The sequence below is a fragment of the Ciconia boyciana genome, chromosome 5 (assembly GCF_034638445.1).
Source record: "Ciconia boyciana chromosome 5, ASM3463844v1, whole genome shotgun sequence".
Classification (NCBI taxonomy): domain Eukaryota; kingdom Metazoa; phylum Chordata; class Aves; order Ciconiiformes; family Ciconiidae; genus Ciconia; species Ciconia boyciana.
Genome location: NC_132938.1, coordinates 71,344,658 through 71,370,180, shown reverse-complemented (window position 1 = coordinate 71,370,180; position 25,523 = coordinate 71,344,658). Strand labels below are relative to the sequence as shown.

Below are 25,523 nucleotides of genomic sequence, written 5' to 3'. Positions count from 1 at the left end.
TTTTCAAAACTGTCAAATGAAAACAAAAGCCTGGCAATTAGCATATTTCAGAATTACATTAAGGGCCCAGCTTTAAAATGCCCAGCTGCCCGAGACTGACTTTTTTCAATGCCAGGTGGAAGACACGAGGCCAAGAACCAGCCTTGAATACTGTGGGTCCTGATGGCTGTAGGACTTGCAGGAGACGGTGGTCTCAGTATGTCTGGGGACATAAGTCACTACTTTTTAAAATTTTTTTTTGCACCAAAACCAAAGCTGTCTGGTATTGCCAAACTCCAAATTCGGACCCACAATAATCATATTAGAAGCATTCGGCACTGCAAACATAGAGGATTTTCCTGACTCATCAGCAAGGTAGTGGCAGCCTTCTCCTCTCCCTGCTAATGAGAAAGGACTGCAATGCCTGAAACTAGAGCAGATCTTTTTCCCCTCAAGCATTCCCTATGTCTCTGTATAGCAGCATAACTACCCAAGGATGTTCTCTCCGTACAGGGCCTGGAAACGTTACCAGACAGCGAGCTACTAAATGGGTACTGGGTGAAAGGCTCCCTAAGGAGCTGCGGGGGGAACGCAGCAGGGCACAGTGCCTTTCTTGGAAACGCCGTCTCTCCACGCAGCCACTGTCTACCAGAGGTTCAAACCACGAGGATTCAGACTAACCCACAGAACCACACAGATTCGCCTCTCGGTCGAAGCACAGCAGGGCTGCAGACAGCCTGTGTGCTCTGGCATTCCCAGCTTACACTCCAATGTCTCTTAGTAAAGGCATGCAGGCAGGAGTCCCTGGGGATAAAGCTGCTCTCGTGCTGCTGCCCCGTGAGGGGCTAAGAGCTACAACTGGTCCCTGCCTCCTCTGCTTCCCCATAGCTCTGCCGGACCCCTGAAGCTCTCATCTGGGTGGCAGCAGCCATCAGAGGAGGCTATGACAAACAAGTGGCAAGTTAGCAACAGTGGCAGCAGCTCTATGCAGTGATGGGAGGCTTCAGGGAGCTGGGGATGAAATGTGCATCAGGCAGGTGGGGAACATTTACTTCCCCCTTGCATAGTCCCATCTTTTTTCCTCTCCTGTCACTGCTTCCCGTATTTTCACAGTTCAGATCTCACAGCCTTACAGATAAGTTACGTGGCTGCAGAAGGCAAAGTGGCTCTAGAGCATTAGCCTTCCTTCTGGCAGTTACAAGGCCTCTTCTTACTCCCACCCTCAGTGCATATTCATATTCTGTGATCAGCCTCTCCCCATCTATCTGACTGCTTTCTTCCCAGCTCTGCTGTGCTTAAAGGTCTTGGAAAAAGCCATGAGACAAACTGACCTCATTAGCAGTTTCCTCAAAAAGTGAGTTGGAGCTGGGCGTCCATCTCCTCCAGCAATTCTCAAACTCACATAAAAAACATGAAAGGAAACGATGCCTAGGGTTGCTCCAGGAATTCCAGCTACTACCGACAAGAGGGATTTGCATAACTTGCCCCTATCAGCAGTGCAAGCAAGAAGTTTCTGCTGCAACTGTTTCTTGGCTTTCCTCATTTTCACCCCACCCTGCAAGAACAAGAAGAAACCTTCTTCACGTATGTAAAGGACTGCAAAAGCAAACGGCTTACAGATGGGCTCAGCAAGCGGTTCGTACACCTGTGATGGCTGGAAGGTGGGAAGATATGCCAGGGAAGGCGGACTCTGTGCCTGCTCTGTTTCTTACACTCTGCTTACTGACTTCAGTTGCGGAGAGGACACTGGGCTAAATGCCCCTTTGAGATGACCCAGTACAATTGTTCTTATTCCTACAGTGCCTGCAGAAGAAAAGCTACTTCGAAGCTCTTTACTAAAATAAAATAAACAGAACCCTCCCTCTACCAGTTTTTGAATGTTCCAGTTCTGAAGCATTTTGATGATAATACACGATTTTATAAAGCTGCAGCTATACAACGCAAAGTGATTCAAACTCATTTCCAGTGACCCCTAAATAAAGAGGAGTCGGTGCAGGAATAACAACCTTAAGCACTTGCTTAACTGCTTTTTGAACATGGACTGAATGCCAGACGGGGGTCATCCCATGAAAAGATAAACAAATGACCATACTTTCTCCTCTTCCCCTGGTCATCCCCCACCTCCAACAGCTCCTCCCAGCTCCAACATAACTGTGACCTACCTATCTGATTTTGGGTTCCTAAAGACTATTGTTGCAGTTCAGTCTCTAAAAGGAAGAACTGTGATAACCGTCACACCAAACATGAGGAGGCATAAGTAAGCAATTTTAGCTGTTAAGTTTTTCTTGAGGATCTCAACATTCCTTATAAGGAGAACTCTTCTTACTAATATCCAGGGCATACAATATAAATAAAAGATATTATTTCATACACAGAGTGGGTATCACAGTGAAAGGCCATGGAAAGTGAAAGACACCAGTGGAAGCAGCAGACAAGGGAGCCTTGAGGCCGAAATCTTCAACATGCCGAGGCCCCTGATACGAATGACAATATCACGTACAAAAAATAGCCTTTGCTAGAAAACAGCACGGATAGAGTCACTTCAGGAAATGTGAATTGTCATGATACTCAAAATTTATTTTCTCTGCTTCATATGCATAATGGGATCCCCTCAGAAAATGTAATCTAATTGAGTTTGTTTAAACAATCAACTCATTAAATTCTTGAAAATATAGAAGAATAAATATGTGGAGATCCCAGATATGCAGAGAGACTATTTATTCTTTCCTAGCTTTCCTTACTTTTCACATATGATGCTGTGACTCAAACTCCACATAAAAAGATCGCCAAATTAATTTTTTAATAGGGGAGGGAAAAATCAACCTCCTTGGCAGAACTTGAACTCCATTCCTCAGAATGATTAGTTTGGCCACTGGAGGGCTCCAATATTGTTCCATAAAAGTAAAAGAAAGTTTACTAGGAAGGATAAACACATCACAAATAGCCTGGGCAATAAAGTTCAAACATAATATGCAGTCTGAACCAAGATCTATAGGCTTGCAAGCATTTCGTAAGAGTCAGAGCTAATTTAACCATTGTTTTGCTCTTGTAGCACAAAAGGAGTTGAACGATTTTCTTACAGTTTGGCTATAAACGTCTCCTCAAATACAGCACATGAAAATGATTTTTGTATGCAACAGTAGAATGACTAGGTGTCTGCAGAAAAGCAAAATCCATAGGTTTCACTGGTACATGTCAATAAAACACTTCTGCACAAAAGCCCAGTGCTGCAGGGTACAACAGAAGTACATTCTCTGTCCCTCTCGTGATTCCAGTCTTCTCAATGAAAATTTACCAAGATAAATCATGCAAGTCAGCAATGGGAAGACAGGGAGGAGAGCCTGCTACAGAAAGTCCTTGATTGCTTGTTCTTTTTTGGGTAAGCCATTGTTGTGAGTTGCCTTTTATTTTCTAAGAGGATCTATATGTTCAGGTATAGAAAGTCAAGGAATAACTGGCCCTAAAACTAATGGGTATTTTCCCAGTAACATGGCAGCCAAGATTTTATCAGAAAAATGTATGTGGTCCTGCAGAAGCCAGTAGGGGCACTGATGTCAGCTGATAAACTAATGACTGCAGCTTATCAGCTGATAAGCTAATGACTGCAATGCTCCAGCTAAGGATAAAACAAAAGCTATTTCAGTATAGGAGCATGAGAAAAAGTATTTCAGACATCATGCTATCTACAAACTTACAGAAGGGAGCAAAACGTCGAAGTACCCCCCGCACTCCCCAATCCATCCAGTTGGGGGTTGGGGGAATTAATCCTGGGCTGAGATCCTGAATGTTGGAATTTTCACACTGAGCCAAATTTCACAGCTGAGTTAAGCACTCCTGAAAATAAAGGTTTATTAGAAATACTGAAAGATGCTAGTGGGTACTATGATAAGCCCAACTGAGCACTGTTCTTGTTTGATGAAGTGTACTGTATTGGGCTGATGCACAAAACATCGTGGTTTGCTGGCACCTTGCCCTGAGCACACTATTTTTTCCGCTTCTTCAATGTAAAGGAAAAAAGAAAAAAAAAAAGCTTGCTTAAAATATCCCTGCCGCTCTCCTGTAGCCCCTTCCTCCAGCACATCACATGTTAATGGCAATCTGCTGGGAGACTGCAATTCGAACATAATGAGATATTAATGAGCTTTGCACATGTCCCCAGTCGCAAGTCGTCCCCCCCCCCGGCTCATTTCTCACAAACCTACAGAGATGCTTTGCTTGTTTTCCTGACACTGCATTTGTGCCTCCCCCATCCTGCCCCCCCAAGCAAGCCCTGCTGCACCATTCCCCTTAAGCTGCCAGCCCTAAAGAGCACCAAATGGGCTGGCACTGTCTTGTTTCCTGGCCTAATGGATGCTTGTTTAAACACTGGAGCTGTTTGCATTGCTGCGGCTCACTGCATGTTAAACACAGTCCTCTGAAACCCTACGCCAATCCAATAAAGGTATCAGCAGTTCAGCGTGGGGAGGCAATTACTATAAAGTCCCAAGTGTGCCTTCCTTCTAAGCTCAAGGAAGGAAAATTTGATCGAACAACTAAAAGCAAAATCTGATTCGGTTCAGCATCACGTGGAGGACACAAGGTTTAACTGCAGCCAGGCCTATGGAGGGCAGGAGGAAATCAATGGACGAGCTGGGGAGAGCAACTGCACGTTGTTAAGAGGGCTTTAAGCTGGCCTGTTAGCAATGCTCTCTGCTGCCTTCACAGAGCCACCTCCCTCCCCCTTCGTCTATATGCCAAGGTGTGCTGTCTTTCCTTTTTTTTTTTAATGATATGCTGCCAATTTCTTTTCACCCTTCATCAGTTCTTGACACAATTCTTCTTCTGGTGAAGGTCCTTCCCCTGTACAAAGTCATCGTCATATCAAAGGGGAAGTGCTACACAGGAACGGCTATGATAGAGGGTTGATGGTAACCAAAAAAAGATCTGTGCTTCATCAAGAGATGAAAAAAATCCAAATCTCAGACTAATGATAGTCAATATTTCAATGGACCAGCTCTTTACCTGGCTGAGGGCAGAAAATCAAGGGAGGAAGAAGCTGTATTTCAATTCATTTCATCCATAGAAACAAAGCTGCTTTAAAATGTTCTACTTCCTTTACTTTTAAGTGAGATAAGGAGATGGGGGAGTGAGGGAAAGTTTCCATTTTATACTTCTTTTTTTAAAAAATTTTAAACAGACTCTATAAGATGGCCTCACTCCAAGGGCAGCTTTGCAACTGATGTGGAAAGTTTTCCAAGCACTTGCCATGGCCACAGCTATCCTCAGGAACCTAGGAAAAGGGGATTCGCCACACCAGATCAGGCCAGCGAGCCAGCAGGCTTGGCATCGTGCCCCTAGCTGTGTCCCACACCTCGGGCTGCTGAGGGGGCTAGAATGGTCCTCTCCCCTCTACAGCGCAGGGGAGGGATTGGGCGTACAGCTGGGAATTAGGGGAGATATCTTTGAGGGTGAACCTGCCCTCCTCAGAGCCCGGTCCCCAATCCTGTGGGCCGGGTACATCCCGTGGAAGGAGGCGGCTGGCAGTGCACAGCTGGCACCTGCCCGTGCCCAGATCTACCCGTCATCGCCCCAGCCAGGGCTGGCATCTGGCTAATGGGCTTAAGGATCAAGCTGTCCCTTCAAAGCAAAGTTATCACAGGTCAAAAATCCGGTGTGATCCTAAGAAGTGCAGGCTGAAAGGTAGAGGGCTGTGCCAATTAACTGATTTACTGAACAATAAATGTCACTGGGCTGCCGTCACTCCCGTCTGGAGGCACCGCCATTCGCAACACTGAAACGAGGAGGGCAGGGAGAGGAAGCACTGTCTAGTTTTAAAAAGGCTATCTGTGGGAGGAGATTGTTTCCCTCGTTGTTTTTTACAATTTAAGAGAACCACTTGTGGGGAGAGGATGGAGTTAATCCCAAGATCTCGCCTTCCGCACTCCGGAGTTACTCTGGGAGCTGCAAACCCCCTGTGGACTCAAAACTCGGTGCAGGCAACAGGATGCCACTGGCGGCCTGAGTACAGCTAGTTACAGAGTGACTGCCTGATGGGTGTTTTGACAGAAATTAGGGGCTTTCAACCAAGAGGGAAAAACTGTTGGGAAACATCTGTTCTGTTAAAAAAAAAAATTAAAAAAATAAAGCACAGTAACTTTCCTATTTTCAGTTTTATAGCAAAATACAAACAAACAAACAGCACTTGTTTTTGCTGGCGTTCCTTGCCAGGGCTGAGGGGTGGGGGGAGGATGAGCTGGAGACATAATGTCTAGGTAAAGGGGGAATCCTTCCACATACTGCCCTTCAGTTAGGGCTTTGAATCTGGAGATTTAATTTCCACACCTTACAACAAGGATCGCTACTAAGAAGACAGGGCAAAGAGCACCGTCCTCGTGGGTGGAGCAGTGCGGCAGCCAGAGCTAACCAATACCAAAACAAACAAAAACCAGCCTGTCTTGAAAGCATCAGACCCCAAGATCCCCGAGAGACTCTTGTCACATTACAACTCCTTCCCTCTCTTGAAGCTGAGAATACAGCTTCTGTAAGGGCTTGAGAAACCCACTCACCTACTCACCAGTGGTAAGTGGAATGATTTCCTGATGAGACTGGGGAAGGATGTGGCTCTCGAAATCATCAGCTTCTGCAGAATCTAGCCTTTAATTTGAACAAAACAAGACAAAAAAAAAAAATCCAGCCCTTGTGATTGCACAGATAACTTTCCAAATATGACCCACTGCCTTGCTGTGTTTCTGAGTCCGCAGACAGGCTTCTCTTGTTGTTCCCAAGAAGCTGCACAGTGAAATCAATAAGACTCATTAATGATAATCAGTACCCTATGGGCAGCAGCAAAACTGACAAGAATCCTGCCAATTTTGTCCTTCTGCTGTTACTTGGGGAAGCTCTGATTGACAGCATAGGTAGATTTCCCACTTGCCTGCATTCAATAGTGAGAGGAAGGTGCAGAGTCCTGTGGGAGGGTCCAGCCACAGCATCCCACAAGGAGTATCAGTATTTGCTCCAGTCAGAGGAGGGCTTTGCACTCTCACAATCACCCATACATAGGATGAGGCTCTTTTCTTTCTTCTTTTACATCCTGATACATTGCTCATCCCTGAACACCACAACATGCTTTCCTACTTCCTGACCCCACCAAGCTGGTGAGCCGATAAGCCTCAAGTCCTGACACAAACCATACCCTCAGCTTTGAGATGCATGGGGAGCTATATCATGAAAGACAGACTGGGCTTTTAAATAACGCAAAGTGTCCTAGATGTTCTTTTCCCTCTCTTAACTCTGACACAGTGACTAGAGGATCTGCCACCCGTTGTCTTCCCGTCTGTTGCTGGTGAACTACTAAGGAGGTATTTTGGGCCTCAAGGAAGGGACCCAATGGTCCCTTCAGCTTCTTCAAGGTCTGCCTCCCCCCAGCTCTCCTCCCACTTCAGGGACTTACAGTTTTTGCTTGTTCCCTTCAGACCAGAATCTCCTTGGGCACCAAGCCAGCCCTGGACCCTGCCACACATGCTCTCTGACATGGTCCAGCACAAGCGACACAACAGATGTGTAGACAGGGCCACTGAAGGTGAACTCCCATGGAGATTTTCGTTTCAGGATGAAATTTTTTACTAATTTTTAAGATTCAGTTACTTGAAGGCATACATTGCACACTTGTTACTTGTTTAAAACATAATTCACTATTTGATTTAAAATGGCACATCTGAAGGGACTGATTGGTTTCCACCTTTGATATCTGACTCAAGGAGATAACGCAAAAAACACAGTAAGGTTTAAAGCAGCAAGAATTTTCTCCTTCCCATCCCCTTTGAATAAAATGCGCCATGATAGCATAGCTATACATTTAGAGTTTGAGTGCATCATTCCTGAGAATAAAATAGCCTTTTCCAGAACCCAGGCCTACACAATGGAGATAGTTTCCTATTAATCAATATTGTGGAAGAAAAGCGTAATAAATTGATGTCTGTACGTCCAATGTCTGTAATCTGCTTAGATAAAAAACATGAACGTTCTTATAATTCACACTTTCGAGGGAAATAAATGGAAGGATTGACAGAGCCTACATTTGTCAGGAGAAAAACCTAGGGGAAAAAAAAAAAATCCCCTAAGTGTTTCTCAAGCATAGTATCATCTCATCAGATGATGAACAGGGTGACACTGAGGTAAAGGAAATGGAGAAAATGCCATTTCCTGCTTCATTTCCTCCAGGGAGAATCTGGAGCAAGGTTTCATCAGATTAGAAATCCAAACAACTACATGTAGACTAAATGTTTTGTGTGCAGTTCCAGGCCTCCGAGGGAAGTACCCTGCTACAAGCGGCAGTGGGTTAGCTCTGCCTCCGTGAAGGAGTGGCAAGACATAGAAGAGGAGCAAGAGAAACTGGTGATGTGAAGAGTAAGGCGTGGTGGTTGTCACCTCCAGTCTCGGTTTCTAGGCCCTGAGTAGGGCAAGTACAGGCTCCACTACAGAAGACAAGGTTACTGGCCTGGGGGGGTGGGAATTTCAAGTTGTCAGTTACAGAAACAGGAGAGAAAAAAACAAACACACACCCCCCCCAACAAACAAACAAAAAAACCCCAACCCCCAAACAAAAACAACCAACCAACAAAAAACCCCCCGACCACCTATCTTTTCATTTCCAGAACAGTTCAAATACTACGGGTGCCTCACTTACACATATAAAGGAGTCAGGTTTTGAAAAATGCCAAGTATCAGATCTCTAAACATCAGACCTTTGCACATACAGGTACCCCAAAATTGAAACACATTTTTGGAAATGTTTTCCATTCCCGCCCGTTCACATCAATAGTCACTGCCTTGAAAACGGCAATGTTAGACTGGCATTTACCGTCACTAACCACACACATCTACCAAATAACGGTGCATAAAAATGGCAAAACAGTCATCAGTTGCACTTTATTTCAGAGAAGGTATCTAGTGGGAATGTTGTTATATGCCCAAACATTAATAAACTTACATCAGAAGCTGCTGACTACATTTGTTTTTGGTTGGGCTCTTTAAGAAGCCTGAAGAATGGAGGCAAATTGGATGCTGTTCATATCGGAAAGCACTTTGCAGAACACCCCCAGAGCGGCCCAGAGGGCAGAATTCGGAAAGCACACCAGGGATCGAGGGGCTTTGGGACACTGACACACAAGGGAGGCTAGTTCGGTTTCAAACAGCTGAAAACATCCCCGCTTTTTGCCACGTCCCACACTGGAACCTTTGGTGCTGCACCTCAACCATCTCCTAAGATCCCCACGACTTACAGTACAGCGTTTAACACAAACTGAAAACTGTGCTAGGTTTACCTTAAAATTCCCCACTGAAATCTTACTGAAGTTAGCCTTGTCAGTCAGGCCCTGAAGTATCAGGTGCCTCTGGGACAGCTCTGTCAGCCACTTCAAACCCAAAGGCCTTTGCTTCTCTACTCTAGCACAGTCCTCAGCCTCATTTCCAAAATGGATCCTGGTACTTCCCCAAATAAAGCGTGGGTGAAAGAGCCATCATATTTCACTTGCAGTGATGCTAAGGACTGGGGATGGCCACTCTGTGGCATGAGGACCGAACGTGGCCCACAAGGTGGCTTTTCTTGGCGCCCACGTCAGCAGGGCAAACAAATTACTAGGCGCGTGGTATTTTCAGCATACTCCTGGTGTCTTGAGCACTGACAGTTGATTGAAAGGATTTGACAGCTATGAAAAGGATTGTGGTTGATCAGGGCACCAGGCATTTTTCTACCAACTAAATGGAACAACTGTCCTCTTCGGCTTGAGACACCAGGATTTATCAGCCCTACAATGTAGATTTAAGGTCATCTAGTAGCACATACTTTCTCTTTTCTCTATTGCATGTTTAGAAGATCAGAGAATTAATGTTGAATATGGTATCAATAGTGCTGAACTGTTTGGAGTAATGCAATTCCAGTAGCTGGTAACAGTGAACTTCTTAGGGATCAAAACTCAGATGCCAACCTGAAACTCAGATCTCAAACCATTTTTCAGAGGCCATCCTATTCACCGACAGCTAACATTGATGCTCACAGGAAACCTCACCCAGCTTGGAAACAGGTGCCCAACCCCCTCCAAATCACTTGGGCCCCATGGTGGCCCAGAGAACTCCAGCTGATGCTTCCTCGGACATGCTGCCGGGGTGCTCTTTTTATATAGGGGAAACCATCACATACCTCTTTGCTCATAACAGCCTCCTCCCTCTCTGTGAAGAGGAGTGCACAGTGAAGCATATGGATGTGTGAGAAAGTTCACTACACATTTCAGATCTCTGCTAGTTATCTGATTTGCATCTGTTCTGCACAAGGAGATATTGTAGAAAGCTTCAAGAAAGAAAAAAAAAAACAAATCCAGACAAATATAATGCTCCTCTTGGCAATTCTATATTAGTAGCCAGGTTGATAGTTCTGCCTGTGGAAGTAACAAATTTTGCATTGTATGTTGTGTTGTCTGCCATTCTCCTTTGGAAGCAAGCACACAGACTCTAGCAGCAGCAGTGTTGTACAGATTGAAAGAAACAGTATAAATCTGTTCAAGGCCTTCCCTGGAAGCCCTTCCAATAAAAGCTGAGGGATTATTTTTTTGCAATTTGAACAAGTGATCGCTCTGAACCAGAACTCCCAGAATTGAAATATTCCTGTGCTGAATATAATTCTAGATTCTGATCTACACTTCACATAAATCCCCTACATGGGTAACAGCTGCAAATCAAAACCAAGACAGCCATCATGGGTAGGCCAAGCAGGCGGCCTTTTGGGCTGCCTGATTTTGGCAACTAATTCCTATGGCAGCTCCTGCCTTCCCACTCCTCGCTGGCCGGAACGACCTCGGGAAGTTGGCAGATTTTGCAAGTAACACGCAGTGGTGAAGACTCACATCCACCAGGAACCAGTTGTCTTCTGTCAGCCGTGACCACAACCCAGCTGTGAATGCCACAAAATTAGAGAAAACTTGAGTTGTACTTTGTGGGTAGCCCCCCCGCCTCATTTTGATTACTTGGTCTTCCGGGACTTTATCTTCATTCTGGTTTACAAAGCATCCCCTGCTGGTGGGCTGACACAAAGAGAGCCAGTAGCAAAGGAGCCTGCTATTGTCTTAGTCAGAAAAGTCTCCTCAGAAGAACAAGTGACAGGAGGGAAGAGGAAACCCCGCGGAGCAAAAGTACACAAAGACTGTGCTGGTGCTAGCTCTGCTTCTCTAGCTCCTATTGATGTTTATTTCTGAAACATGTCAGAAATAACAGAAACATCACTCAGCGTTGATTTTAAGAAGGGAGAGAAAGGAGAATGTCCTTTTCTTCTCTCCCCCATTTAGTTTGCAAGGCCAGCCCCCTACCCAGCCTGGCTGCCCCCTTCCACGCTGGCTCTTCTGCAGCTGGGGCTCTGCCAAGGAGGCCGTGCCCCGGATCGGAGGAGTGAATGCCCTGCGCTGTTGTGCTTGCGTTTGCTGGGCCTTTGGCCAGCTATTGGTGGTTTACCCTGTCATATAGCATATACTCCTTGATGTTTATAGGCTAGGCCTGTGCATGCTAAATATTTACCTGATCTAATTTGCCCAATCAAACTTTGGGTCTGATAAACGTATTCTAGTAACAGGCAGCTCTTGACCTTTCGTACCTCTCTGCTTCCTGAGGTCCATCCTGGCTGCGTTGTGAAACCAGAGCCTTGCTGTTACTGCATTAGGGTCTGGAGAGAGAAGACGATAAAAGTGACTTTCAACTCGGACCTGTCATGATTTTGGTCTCTGATAGAAAGACTTGCACCCTGAACAGACTGAAGTTTCCAGCACTACTGCTTATAGGAGGAAGGAGGCAGAGGGACCATCGTTCTCTCCAGTGCTTCCCTCCTCCTCCTTTCCACCCACCTACACTTCTCCAGGGAGCCGGAGGACACAAGGTCTCAAGGTCCCTATTTTCCACTTGGCCATTCCTGCCTGATCAGGCTCTGAGGTCCCAGCAGTAACCTTGCAATGAAGTAGCAATACATTAAAGAGACAATTAATGCAGCATACCGATACTTGAAGCAGCATACCGATACTGGGACTAGGAGTAAGGAGATTTTATTTCTTTCGGGGGGGGGGGAATAAATCACAGCATTCTCACTTAAAACTACCTCTTATGCTGAGATGCTAGAGAAGCCTTTAAAGAGCAGAGAAGGGATGGAGAGAGACCACCAGTAGGTAAAAATGTTCTGTTTATTAAACCCTCTGCCCAGTCTGCCTCAGTAAGTCAGTATTTCTCAGCATCAACCAGCCCAATTCATAGAGGAAGTACCTTCATGCAAATAGAGCAGTGTTTAGCAGAGAAATTCACTGCTTTGCCATTTACTTCATGTCCTGGGCAAGGTATTAGTCAAAACGTTTGTTCTGTGAAGGTATATTAAATCATCCATTTCAGTCCCTTCTTGTCCAAAAGCTTTGGTCCTCTGTGGAAGAGCTTTTCTCCTCACAGCCCACAGAAAGACAAGACACTCAGTCTCCTTTTTTCCTAGCTAAATATTCTATTAATCCTTATTAGTTTATTATTTTGACTCATAACAATCAGATTGTTATGTAATTCTTAATTGCAGCAAGAATTGTCTAGAGACTAATGCTTAGATCTCACTGACAGAAAGGGTTTTTTTAATGTCTTAGATTACGTTTAAAGAAACAAACACACCAAAGTTGTTCTAGGCAAAATATTCATTATACTTTCCCAGATGATGCCACTTTTGTTCTGGCATGCTGTCAATAAAGCAAAAACAGAATTATAAAGATCTTGGCTCTGTTTTTACATTGTCGTAGAATAGGTAAGTGCAGAATCAGAACATCAATATTTGCCCCATAATTAATAAATTCAGCTCAACAAATTCTTTCCTTCACTGCAGGAGGTATTGTTTGAGCCAACAGTCCAAAATCCCAGGGAAAGCAGGGACAAGTGAGGTTTATTTGTTCAACTCTCAGACAGCAGTGCTACTCAAGCAAGTTTCTGGAAACAGAGGGACCTGCAGTGTTTCAGAAAATGAGGGAGCTTTTAATCCTTTATATAGGAAATGAGCACCCTTCTCAGGGGAGACCTGCCATGATACTGTTAAAACAAAGCCAAGAATCAGCACATAGGCAAAATACCACCTCGTGATCCTGAATTATTTTACCCACCCCCAGCCGTCGGGGTTGTTTATTATTGTAGCAGTAATTTTCTAGTAAGATGCTGGAATGTCTTTGAGCATGGTCCTCTCTAAATTAAAAATGTTTTTAATTTTTAATTAAAAATTTAATTTAATATTTAAATAATTTAATTTAATTTTTAATATTATTATTTCCAACTAGAGTCTCTCTCTTTTGGGATTTTGCAAATGCCACTTGTGTAGATTTCTGCTCATCAGGTGAGCAGTCTCAGTAGAATCCCTGCACCATGCTAATAGGAGAAATTTGTGTGAGTCCCATGGGGGTAGGAAAACAGTTTACCTTAGATATATGAATTTATATTGTTACATTATAAAAGCTTTGCAGAAAGGAGAATTTCTACCAGGTGTCAAGCTTCTGTACTGCGTAATCTATCATCAAATCTCAAAGACATCTGGCAAATTATTTTATTTTCCTTTTAAAAACCAAGGGGGGAAATAAAAGCAAATTTAACATTTACATTACTATTTGCGAAAGTGAAAATAATGTTTCTTCCAGCAAGTTATGTAATATTTACTTTTTAGTGTAACTTGTTGACAAATTAAATATTTTGCAGAAAAATTCTCCACTACCATTAAAAAAGTGGGTTTTTTTCCCACTTTATGACAGTTCCAATCAATATTTTTAAAAAAAAAAAAAAAGGGCAGATGCTGCTCACTTTGAATTACTTTGTTTCTTTAAGGAATCTTTTCCTAGGTGCAGACTGCATCTGGACTTTCAAATTCCTTTGTTTGACCAGACAGCACAGCATACCTTGGCTCTGCTTTACTTTCCCAGCACACATCCTCTCCCGGTTCCCCATGCAACCGCACCTTTGCACAGCAGAACGCTCCTTGCTGCCTGTCCGCCCAGCACCCTCTGTCGCAGTCCACTCTGCAGTACTGCCTGGGAATTTCCCTCTTACTGCCTCCAATGCCACCCCAGCGTGCTAGCGGGAGAAACGTGTGCACTTCTCTTCTTTAAGTTTCAAAGAAATCCCTCTGAAATCTGACCTTCCATGCGTGGCCACGTGCCTCCCCACACCTGTGCTTCTATGAGGTTCATGTGCTTGGCTTCCACGTGTCTTGCTACTTCAGTATGAAATGACCCTTGAAATCAAGTGAGATGCTTTCAGGAGGTAATGCTTCCATCTTGCGTATCTCTCTAGGTGCTCTAGGCTTGAGGACTTCACAGAGGTACCTTCACAGAGGTAGCTAACTACACAGAGGTACCAAAGGCTCAGGACTTCAGGACTTAGTGACCAAGAGAAGCACGCAACATCTGGCTGGTGCAAAACACTGAAACCCTCTCCTGCAGCGGAGTGTTTACAGCAATGCAGTTTTCTCAGAGCGACTTTAATGGGAACTCAGTCCTGCATTGCATTTGAGAACTTTCTGAAAGGTGCCGGCTGTCCTTCACAGCTATGAGTGTAATTTACACCATAATCCTCATGCTCAGCAACATTCAGGATATGCAAGTTGCGCCACCTGAATAAGAAACGTGTATTCCTCCACATAGCATAGTTTGGGAGAAGTCAAGTTTTTGACGCTGCTTAAACTAAAACTCTTTTTCTACATGTGATTCCCACCACAAGTTACCTTGTATGCACACACAGTGCAAGGAGACAGACAACAACTCGGCTGAATGAGGGAAAGAGGCCTTAAGAAAAAACACACACACGCCACCCAGCCCCCACCTCCCACCAAATCTTCCACATTTCCTGATGTCTAAACATTCTCCTCTGCAGCCTTAAGATCCTTTGCTGTTCAGGTATAACACACACACATCACAAGCTCTCTACCACCACAGCTCAGGTGTAACAGCTCTGCTATTCTCTGGAGCAGAGCATGCCAGCCTCTACAAACCACATCCTGATTCCATGATAAGGACAAAAGTCTCCTTACAGCTTGACAATTATTGTAAGGAGCTAGCAGTTATCTCTTAAGGCACGGAGGCTAACTCATGTGTACTTTTTCATTGTTTTTGGATGTAAAACTTGCTAACTTACCAGTTTTATTTTTCTATTGCAATCCTCTAGCAGGCACCCAATCATAAACACAGCAGCAAAAGCGGATCCATAGTAAAATCTTAACGGATAATTTGGGGTATAATAGAAAAGTGAATTGCAAGTTACAGGAGGGGAAGAAAAAAAAAGAAAAAAGGGAACAGCAATTGGCTATGCCTTCCTCCTGACATTGATTCATTTCAGCTGGTGAGAAGTTACAAGCTGGGAACTGCACAACTACTATCACTGGTTTTGTCAGAGAATCCTTCTCAAGTTTCACCGAACCCATTTCAACTCCTGCTGCTGTTACAAAAGCATCATAAAAATAGCAGCAAAACTGTGCTTTTTGAAGCAAGCAGTGCAGAAAAATACCCTTCACAAAAGCAAAGTTTGCAGCATGCTGTAATTAAGCTCACATCCTGACAGTGGGAGCATGAAGTTTTATTCTAAACATAGCAGAAGTCTCTCCAATGTACAACCCCCTTTTTAATGCAAGATTTACAAAATTAGTCATTATATGCCAGCACCCTCCTAGGAATTCTTTAAAAAATATTTTGGGTTCTAATGCAGGGAGCTTTACGGCAGGGATTCAATGTAATCTCTAGTGTCAAGAAACAGATAGTTTTGGTGTGTTTACTTATTGCCTGCACAGCGCTTGGAGTAGGGCAGGCACGACACACAGGCAGGAAGATGCAGCCTCTGCCAGGCCTGACGGCTTGAGCAGGCAGCAGCACATACAGAGCACAAAGGGCAGACAAATCCCTTGACTTCTCCCCTAACATCGATCTCTTTTCCCAGCTTTCAGCACCTGTTTCTCATGGCATTTTACCTCGAGCTGGCAAGGCAGTAAAGACTCCATCAGCTTTGCGTTGTCTTTTGTTTAATTCAGTCTAAAGCAGAGATTTAAGCCAGCTCAGGCTAGCTCATACTAAAATGCAGCTTGGCTGGCTGGCATGAATGAGACCACACCAAGTTTAAACTGAGTTTGGAAACCATGTTCTTAAATAGATATCCTTAAAATACATCAGGTCCAAATCCTGATCCTAACTGCATCGGTTGAAGGCAGAATAATTAATAATTTCCACAAAGAAACTGTCCTGTAACTCCAGAGAAACGAGATTCTGGCCTGTGTTTTATCTTTGTGTTTCTGGGTCAGGTTGCAGGCCTCATCCGCACCCTGCACCACCTTTGCAGTGGAAAGGGAAGAGGCAGGAAGCCCTTGGGTCACCCTCCGTTGCAGTGCCCACGTTGCAGGAGCTTCTCTTGGGGGGGAAAGCAGCCTGGCTCCTGGCGAGAGCCTCTGGAGAGGTGGACTTGGCTCTGAGGTAGCACGACACCAGGCAGGACAAGCGTTTCCAACAAGGTGTGCACTACCACTGCTTCAGACAGCTGCGATGGCTCCAAAGCAGCTGGGTAAACTCCTATAAAAATAGCAACAGCCTCCCAGCAAAATCCATTTTTGATTGAGTCCAGCCTACCCCCTCCCTGCACTCTGTAAACTGAGCCCAGCTGCTGGCAACACGCAGCTCAAAGCTGGGCTCTGGGTTTGTATCCAATTTCATTGACTGGTGCAGTACCTAGGCAAGTTTGGTAGAAGCAGAATCCAGCTCCTCGGCTCCACGCCTGCTGGCTAACCAGGCCACGCTGAACCTACAGGAAAGCGGCAGGAACATGGGGATACCCTGGTGATAGCAGCAAGTCCTGACACACTTACAAGAGAAGCCTTGTTCCCCAGTCTACACTGCCCCAGATGAGCCCAACGCTGAACCTTTTTCTGCCCTCTCCCGCCCAGCATTTAATCTGTGTAAAATGCAAGCCTGCTGTGGTGCACAGTATTTAATACTGATCAGCACACTGTGCAGTTTCTACATCATTCACCTTCCTGAAGGTGGGCATGGCAATGATGACCCAGAACATCAGACCTGTGAGTCCCTCTTTGATCCCCAGGCTGTCTCAGGGACAGCCAAGTTATCTGACTCAAAACCCAGGATCCTGCATGCCTATGGCTGCTGCTCTGCTTGGAAGTCTTAGTATTTCTCCTGTTCTGTACAGTATGATGCACAACAAACCTACTGCACATACCAAAACTCACATGGAAAAGTGAGCAATGTTGTAGCCTGTATCAATTCCCTTTAAAAACACAATTCCAAACCCTGTATTTTGTAAGGGGGCTCCAGACTGTGCCTGGAAGCTGTGGACATGTAACAGTGAGCAAATCCACCATTAACCCAAGGCTGTTTTCCTTGTGGTTTTTTTTCAGTAGCATGCATGCATGCCTTCGGTGTTTACTGTCAGCAATTTTCAATGTGCTGACACGGCTAAAAGTGACCACAAAGCCAATGCAAGCAGGCAAAGAGAAGAAACAGAAGTAGAAACGTCAGGAGGCGCAGACTCAAACTTTGCACTTCTGCAGCAGTAACTACCAAGGTAACCCAGCTATCACGGGAAAGAACGTGATTAGCACAACTTGGAGCAGCCTCACCTTTTTCCTCCTCTTTCATTAACCAATAGAGCTTTGTTCCCGATGTTGCTATTTTTGTGGCTGACGCATGCAAAGAGCGAAGGAGAGCGCCTTTCACACTACAAGTGTTATATTTCTTTCCCCGCTATTGGCTCATTCAGGGTGGCTGGGTTGTTTTTCCAGCAGCTTCATGGACTTCTCCTCCGCAGTTTAACTCCAAGAGCAATTTTTGGTTTGTATTTGCTCATTTCTGAGCAGTAGTTGAAAGCTAGATGAACAATGCAGTGCCTGAAAACATCCTGGGAATGATTAATAGAGACTTTAGAAACATCACCAAAAAAGTTTAGGTCCCCAGCTTGCCATGCCTTTAAGGTACAGGAATGTAAACTAATACATGCACATTTTAAATATCGATACCCGAATTTTAAAACACTCTGTGCAAAAGCAAAAATATTAATGAACCAGGACAGGCATAAAAAGCCACTCTGAACCTGAGATTATGTAATAACAACTTGCTCTTAGTTTTACAAGCAAAACTTGTCAAGCCCTTCTCTCTAGGTTGCCCTTCTGTCTAGAATAAGCTGCTGGAACAAGCAGAACAAAGCCACACAGGCCGTTGTTTCCTGTAACTCCCAAGCTGATGCAGAGCCATTTTTTAGAAAATGGAAAGAAGCAAATGAAGATTTTCTTACCACTCCACTGGAAAAAGCCCATCTCCGTGGAAAAGCTTTACTATAGTAACTTGTAACAATACACATGAAAAGCTGCCCATGTAGCAGAAGTTTCCATTTCTCCTTAAGTTTAGTATTTCTCCATTTTTACATTTCAGTTATAATACAGGTAACAGATGCTAAGTACCACAAATTCAAAGAAAACCTATGAAACAAGCTGTTGATTATACTTTGAAACCTTGCTCGGAATTAAATAAACTTCCCTGATTTTTCTCATTTGGGTAGTATTTCCAATGCTAATAGGCATATATACATTAGAACAAAAAGTCCTGGGGTCACTATACCTAAGATTAATGTACATACCACACAGCATCCAAATAACAAGCACTGAAAAAGCATTGGCACCTGAACGTGTCTCTAAAGAGCTGCAACCAATTAGAGATTTAATCTATAAATAATGGCAATGAACGCCTAAGTGTCAGCATTTTTGCAAGAGAGATCCAGCCCTTTGCAGAAGAAAAGAGAGTAAGGAAGAGGACAAGGGAAGCGCATTCCTCTGTACACTGGTGCTTTCACAGAGGGTACTCAATCTCTCCTGTGTTTACTGACTGGGTTCTCCTCATCCAAAGTTCACCACTGTGTGTGCCTCCCGGTGCAGAGAGCTGAATAACACATCGAGCTATGATGAAGCATTTGATGTCACGGAGCTGCTGGATGCCTGTGTCGTGATGGTCGTAACTTGTACAAGTGAGGAAAGAGCACAACAGTATAGATCACACCGCCTCCCTGTCCTGTGGGGCTGTTTGTCGAGAATCAATAGCTTCCCGGCCAGGGTCCGACGTCCCAGCCTACAGGATCAATTCGGAGGCATGATTTGATAGTTATGCTGCTGCGAACTCCTTGCAAATCCCAGCGGTGATTTAAGAGCTATGCTAAGAGCAGAGCCGTGAACTCTCCTGACTGGAGGCAAGATCTGAGTTTCCCGGAGCGACATTCAGCCCAGCTCTTTTCCTGGGCCGTGCACAACCACCACCGTGTGCTTACAAATGCCAGACTCGGAGTGAAACAAGGCAAGTGTGGCCACCCCACGTAGACTGGACTCAAGCAGCCGGGCTGCATAAGCACTTCCCCCATCCAGTCCAGTTTTGGGCCGCTTCTCAGCGGGGCCGGCGTGCCGCGGCGGCACAGCCCTCTGCAGTGCCTCACCGCTCCTTCCCGCTCTCCTCTGGATCAGCTTGTGGCCACCTTGCAGGCACCGAGTTCTCATTCATACACACAGCTTCGGGTGAAACAACACAAACTAATTCCAGCACAGAATAAAGGCGACAAGGGCAGGCCTTTAAAACGTACCCGGGACCCGATAAAATAGCCAGCAAGACAAATGCTTGGAGGGAGAAAAAACAAGGTTGTTCTATAGGCACTTTTCTCTTTGTAACCCAAATACAATCCCCACCATCCCCCACAATATGAATTTCTGATTTCTTAAGAATTTCCTTACATGTCCACTCGAAAATATTAACACGAGTCTTTTTTTAGTCTAATGCAGAAGTAATTCTCAGGGCCTGATGGACACTAATGGGCTTCAATGGCCCTGACCAGCCCTACCTGGGCCCCACGGCCCAGGATGCCATGTCAGCCCCCCGGGGCCATCAGCCCCTGCCCCAGCCACGCCGCAGCAGGGCGGGTCTCCAGCTCCCCAGAGCCCTGCCCGGCCACCCGTGGGCCCATGTCCCGGCCCAGCCTCGGCCCATGCCCAGGGAGGTGCCCTGCTCCTGGCTGGCACGGCCCAGCTGCCCGGCCTGGCCCTGGCAGACCCCTCCGGGGAGCCCCTGCTGCCCCCAGACCCAGGAAACCCTCGGCCCATGCAGCACCCCCATATAAGTGCCAGAGGCTTAGAAACAAGCTTCCATTAATTATTAACTATGTTTTTCAAAGACAGTAATTGCATGAAATTTGTCAGGTTTAGATTTTTTTCCCCCTCACAGCTGTTTTCAGTCCAAGATACCAGAAAGACAGCCATAAAAATAACTGACCCTGTCCATTTTCCTTTGTCCAAATCCCAAGAATTGCAAATTTGGACCAGCTTCAATACAAGTACATATCGCAGCTGAAAATCATAATTTATATTAATGTTCTCTGTAATTATGGAAGGTAGAATTATTTATGTAGCCCACAAGCCCTAATAAAATACATTGCGAATCTTTTACTTTGCCATGGATGCAGACATTTTTTAAAGAGAAAGAAAGATGAGAAATTATGGCTTCGCGATGAGCTCCCAACACCACTTAACTTTAGGCACCGGTGCAGCAAGGTATAGTGCATCTAGCTCCCTGTATAGTGGGCAGGGATAGGCGGGCTCTCCAGAGAGCTACTCGGTGCCTCTAACTTGGCTCCTGCTCCAAACGTGCCTCTGGAGGAACCGCTCCTCTTACCTTTGACACCTCAGACGCCGTGCAAATATCCACCTTTCTTTACAGAATCTGAAATTTGCCTCTGCCCAACAGAAGAAGCTTACGCCAGCCTTCTTCGTGGGAACTGCGTTCACCCACCATGAAGATAAGGAGCTTGTAAAGCTCTAGCACAGGAACAGGGACAACCTGGCCCTTGCTGGACAGCGCTCCCAGCACCTCCCAGCGCAGGCTGATCTGGTATGTGCAAAGCACGGCACGTACCCTGCAATCAGGTGGACATTTTTGTCCAGTCTATCAAAAGTGCTCATAATGCTAAACCTGAGGTCCTTTCACTAGAGACCTAGGGAAGATAAGGTGTTTTTCTCCTTTGCACGCCTGCCAGTGGCACACGTAAAAACAGCCAGGATCTACCTGGTTTTGATTGACTAGCATAGCTAGAAAGTTACGTTCTTTACTGCTGCCGTTCCCATTTCAACTTCTAAAACTAAAAGCATCATCAAAATGCCACATCAGCTGCAGTGGTCAGACATTAACTACCTGTGGGTTGTTTTGCTGCTCAGTATCCCTCAGATCCCTTCCTAAACTGCAGTAAAAACATTCCCCCAAACTGAAGCCAGACGGGGCAACACAATTATGATAAGAGTCGCAAAATATAATCATTTGCATATCTGTGACTGACACAGAAGATCATTAATTAGGCATTCTGAGTATAAGTATATATGTATAAATTAGCATCTATTCATCATTTAAGCTGTAATAGTTTTTTTATATCTGAATATTAACTACGTAGGAAAATTACTAAGTTTTCTATGGAAGGGCATCCAACAAGAAATTTTATCAGCAAAAATAAAAAGAGAATTACAAAAATAATCAAAACACTAGACTGCACAGTGAAGAATCTGGCCTCAGCAGCACCTATCACTGCTCTGTTCCACATCACTTGTTGCAGGCTCTCTGCTACCTCTCTCAACACCGATGCACACACATCCCCAACAATTCTTTATGGCAGGAGCATTTCAGGAGTACTATCATTGGCTGGATTTAAAAGGCAACATAAAAACCTTCAGGATTTCACACATCTGCTATCCAAGCAATCCCTACACCTCATTAATATCAAAGACAACATAGCAGAACTTTTAACTACACCTCTACCTAGCAGAGCTCCTGAAGACACATACCTTGCACTAATTCTTACTGGGGAAAACAGTTAGAAGGAAACAGGAGTTCTAAGTTTTTAAAAAAGCTGGGTTTAACCTCCTTGCCAGGAAGTACAAGACACTTCAAAAATTGCACTTTCGCAAATGAAAGAAATCTGGTGATTTTGGAAGCGTGAGATGACAACTTGGAAAATTACCAAAGCTCACAGCTCTTGAGCAGAAGTAAACAAGATGGGGATGCTGGAAAAATGATAGGCAAGACAGAAACTAATTAAGATATAATTGCCAATAACGATATTAGCAAAGTTTGCTTGGAGCTACAAAATGCGCAAAGGGTAGATTAAAAAAAGATTAAAAGGGGGTCCTCAGGTGGCGTAAGTGGAAGCAGCTGCTTTGCTCTGCTGATTTACCCTTTCCAAGCATCTGGCCTGTACTTTTAAGAACACCCATGCCTACAGTCAACCAGTGAAATGGAGAACCAACAGAAACAGCGTCCTCCAAAGGGTAGCTATTTATCTAGCAGAGAATGGAGATGAACTTCATAACGTGGAAGTTCTTATCGGGCTACCTATATGTGACAGAACTAGTAAGACATAGAAAATGAAAAGCACGCTGGCAAAAGGACAAAGTGTAAAAACTCTGTTTTCTTCTGTTATTTTTCCCCTTAAGAAATAGGGAACACTGACTGTTCCCTGTCCATCAAAGTGGTGGGTTTTACATGTAATGGTCTGGCAGCTGCTGTGCCAGTATCTTCTGGATTGGTAGAGATGGAAAGTCCATAACCACAGTATGCAGTTTAGTTCTCTGTGATATCACTGAGAGTAACACAACTGTGTGACTGATACCTAAGTTATTTCACTTGGACAACAAAATTGAGTAGCTGGGACAGACCAAAAAAAGAAATTTAAGGAAAATCTGATTTAAAAAAAAAAAAAAAAAAAGGTGCAGGTTCCTTTGTGATTCAAGTTTCCTGAATTCAGCCAAATTTAGATTCAGGGGTTGCAAGCACAAAGAATGCACTCTCACAAGCCCTCCTCATTCCTCCCACTCTTTGGCTTCATCAATATGCAAGCCCACTGACCTTGCCCAGCATCCCTGCCTTACCCTATTATTACAATATCAGCTTATCCGTATCTTTAAAATATCTGTCTATAGAACCCACTAAAAGACTGAAAACTCACTGAAACATGTACACACACACATCCAACAGAAGCAAAACTGGTACCAGAGTCTTTAGTAGTCTAGGTTTCTCCTCTTCGACTTAAAAAAAAAAAAATTGGAGGAAGAAAACTCTGGCTTAATTTTCTGCCTTTCTGCAAATGTAAATCTGTCTATCATACATCATCTCTGCATTTTGGTGTTGTTTTTAGCTCTCAGACTCCAGGTCTGATCTAGAGAGTTGTAGAGCGCTGACAGCTCCCACTAAACACATGCACGAATGACTCCAGCTTTGCCAGAACTAAGCAGGGGGCGGGTACAACTTTCTAAAGGTCCTTCAGAACAAACAGAAAGAACTTGCGATTTTCTGCATGCCAGCTTTTGAGCTCATGCCTGCTGAGCATGATCCCTAAAATTACAGGGCTCACGAGGGCAGGGAGAAGATAGGTCATGGCTCTGTCTTGGGGTCAAGCAAAGCTGCACTCAACAGTATGTGGATAAAGCTAAAAGATAACAGTATACAGACAAGCATAGGTCACTTCTCCTGATGTCAAGGCAAGAATTATAACCACCAAAGCTAAGAAGATCAATTTAAAGGGAGGTAGCGTCCTTAGTGCCAAGAACATCCATCCACCAATCCAGACTAATGCCTGTCACGTAACAAGCCATAGGAACCACACAAACAAAACAGAAAATTCAGATAGTAGCTAAATGAAAACTAATGAGGTAAACAGGGATAACAAATACGCGTAACTTGGTACAGGTGGGTCTTTTCAAATGTCATGATTAAATATGAACAAGACAGGGAAGGGTAGTCTACAGGATCCAGTGCTCAAAGCAGCCTCAGAGAAGTGCAAGATTCCTATTTCAGCGGTTAATGAAAGAGCAAAGGCAAGTCCGGGTCACGGCCTTGCAGATTTTATCACAAGGACCTGTTCTGTGCCTAAGAAGCTGCTAATGATCTGGTTGAATGGGCGTGAATCCCTGAAGGAAGGATCCTTCAAAGATAGAGCAAAAATCTTTGATTGAGGCTTTGATGTAAATAAAGTGGCTTCAGATAGTTTGGAACAAATTCAGCTCTCAAAGCTGAACATAATTCAAGCATTCATCCCAAACTCTTGTAACATCCACTGGCTATAGAAAGGGACTGATTTCCTGAAAAAGAATGTTCTGGCAAGAGGATGAGGGACAAAAGGAAAAAAAAAACCCTCTGTCATTTACATGGAAGAAAAAGACCACCTTTGGTGTGCTAGGCCACAGCTTTTCTGCGAGGACAATTGGACTGCCTTGCGCTTCATGCTGCTGCAGTGAGCCTCCTTCTGGAGCTTGGCACAGACGTTCCTCTGGGACAAAGCAGTTGTCTCGGTGGCACACCACGGCCCGCGCCTCACTCGCACCTTGCGCCTGGGGCGGACTGAGGGGAAGGGTTCCCCGTAGAAAGCCTACAGTGCGTGGACTCTGCTGGAGGACACCATCCTGAGAAGGAAACCAGACTGAAAGAAAATAAAAGGGAACCACCTACAAGGGTCCAGTAGCATCAGAGGAGGAGAAGGTTACTCAAAGTCTGAAAAAAAACCCCAAAAAACCAAAAAATAAACCAGCTGTCAGTTTGCTTGCTGGCTCTTGCCAACAGGTACCATTTCGTGAGCCTCAAAAATTTTAATTTACCAGAATTCTGCTCTAGCTAGAGCAACGCTAGTTATACAACTTGATCTTAATTGAAATATTTGGTGCCTGCTGATATGTTCAAACAAATTCACCAGATCTTGATTATGCGCTGGCAATTAAAGCCATTAAGTCAGTAGACAGACAGCAGGTTATTTCATTGCTATTTGACAAAGCCAGCCGTCGTTCTTTCCCAGTGTCTATGTGACAGCACTGTAATTAGCAGTAATCAAATACTATTTGTGCTAGGTGTTGTGAGTTTGCTTCCTTAGCTAGCAGATACCTCTGCCAATTGCAGAACACAGAAATCTACCTCTGGTCAGATGATACACAAGGTACAAAGAGGAGAAGAAAACAATGAAACAGGAGGAACGAGGGATGATTGCTTATTTCAGGCTGAAGGAGTTTGTTCTTGAAAGCCAGATTCAAAATTAAGAACATTTTTATTTCTGCAAGTTATATATTAAAAAATTAAGCTAAATTACAAAAGCCTGATCAAGTAATATTGTGAAATACAATAATAATTACAATTATATTTAGCATTTATGTATTCCCTGCTTGAGAAAGGCATGCAACTTCCATTAGCATTAATGGGTGTTCTACTCATGCATCAAGCAGAGACCAGAGCCTAATAGTGCATTACATCTTCAAAGTGCTGTACAAACATTAACTAATTAATCCTCATAACCACCCTGCGTGGTAGGTAAGTGATACATGAAATGTATATCTGAGCAAGCCCAAGAGCAAGACAGCACCACTCTGCGCCCTTCAACACAGACCAGAAATTCATCACGTTTATACTGCTACCAAATTCGGATGTATTTTACAAGAGCAAGAGAAGGACCCACGGTGAGCCAAGTTCACTGAAGCC

At 44.4% G+C, this 25,523-nt stretch overlaps 1 protein-coding gene across 6 annotated transcripts in view; it reads right to left on the bottom strand.

Moving 5' to 3' along the window:
* MAML3 (mastermind like transcriptional coactivator 3) overlaps positions 1–25,523 on the bottom strand; it is a 255,894-nt gene that overhangs the window by 109,714 nt on the left and 120,657 nt on the right. Inside the window, exon 2 of one of the 6 annotated variants that reach the window (XM_072862332.1) lies at positions 6,533–6,612. The exons of the other annotated variants lie outside the window; for them this stretch is intronic. Within the exon in view, the coding sequence (XP_072718433.1) occupies positions 6,533–6,592 (60 nt within the window). The 5' untranslated portion in view covers positions 6,593–6,612. The remainder of the gene's footprint in view (positions 1–6,532; positions 6,613–25,523) is intronic. 6 annotated transcript variants of the gene reach the window in all.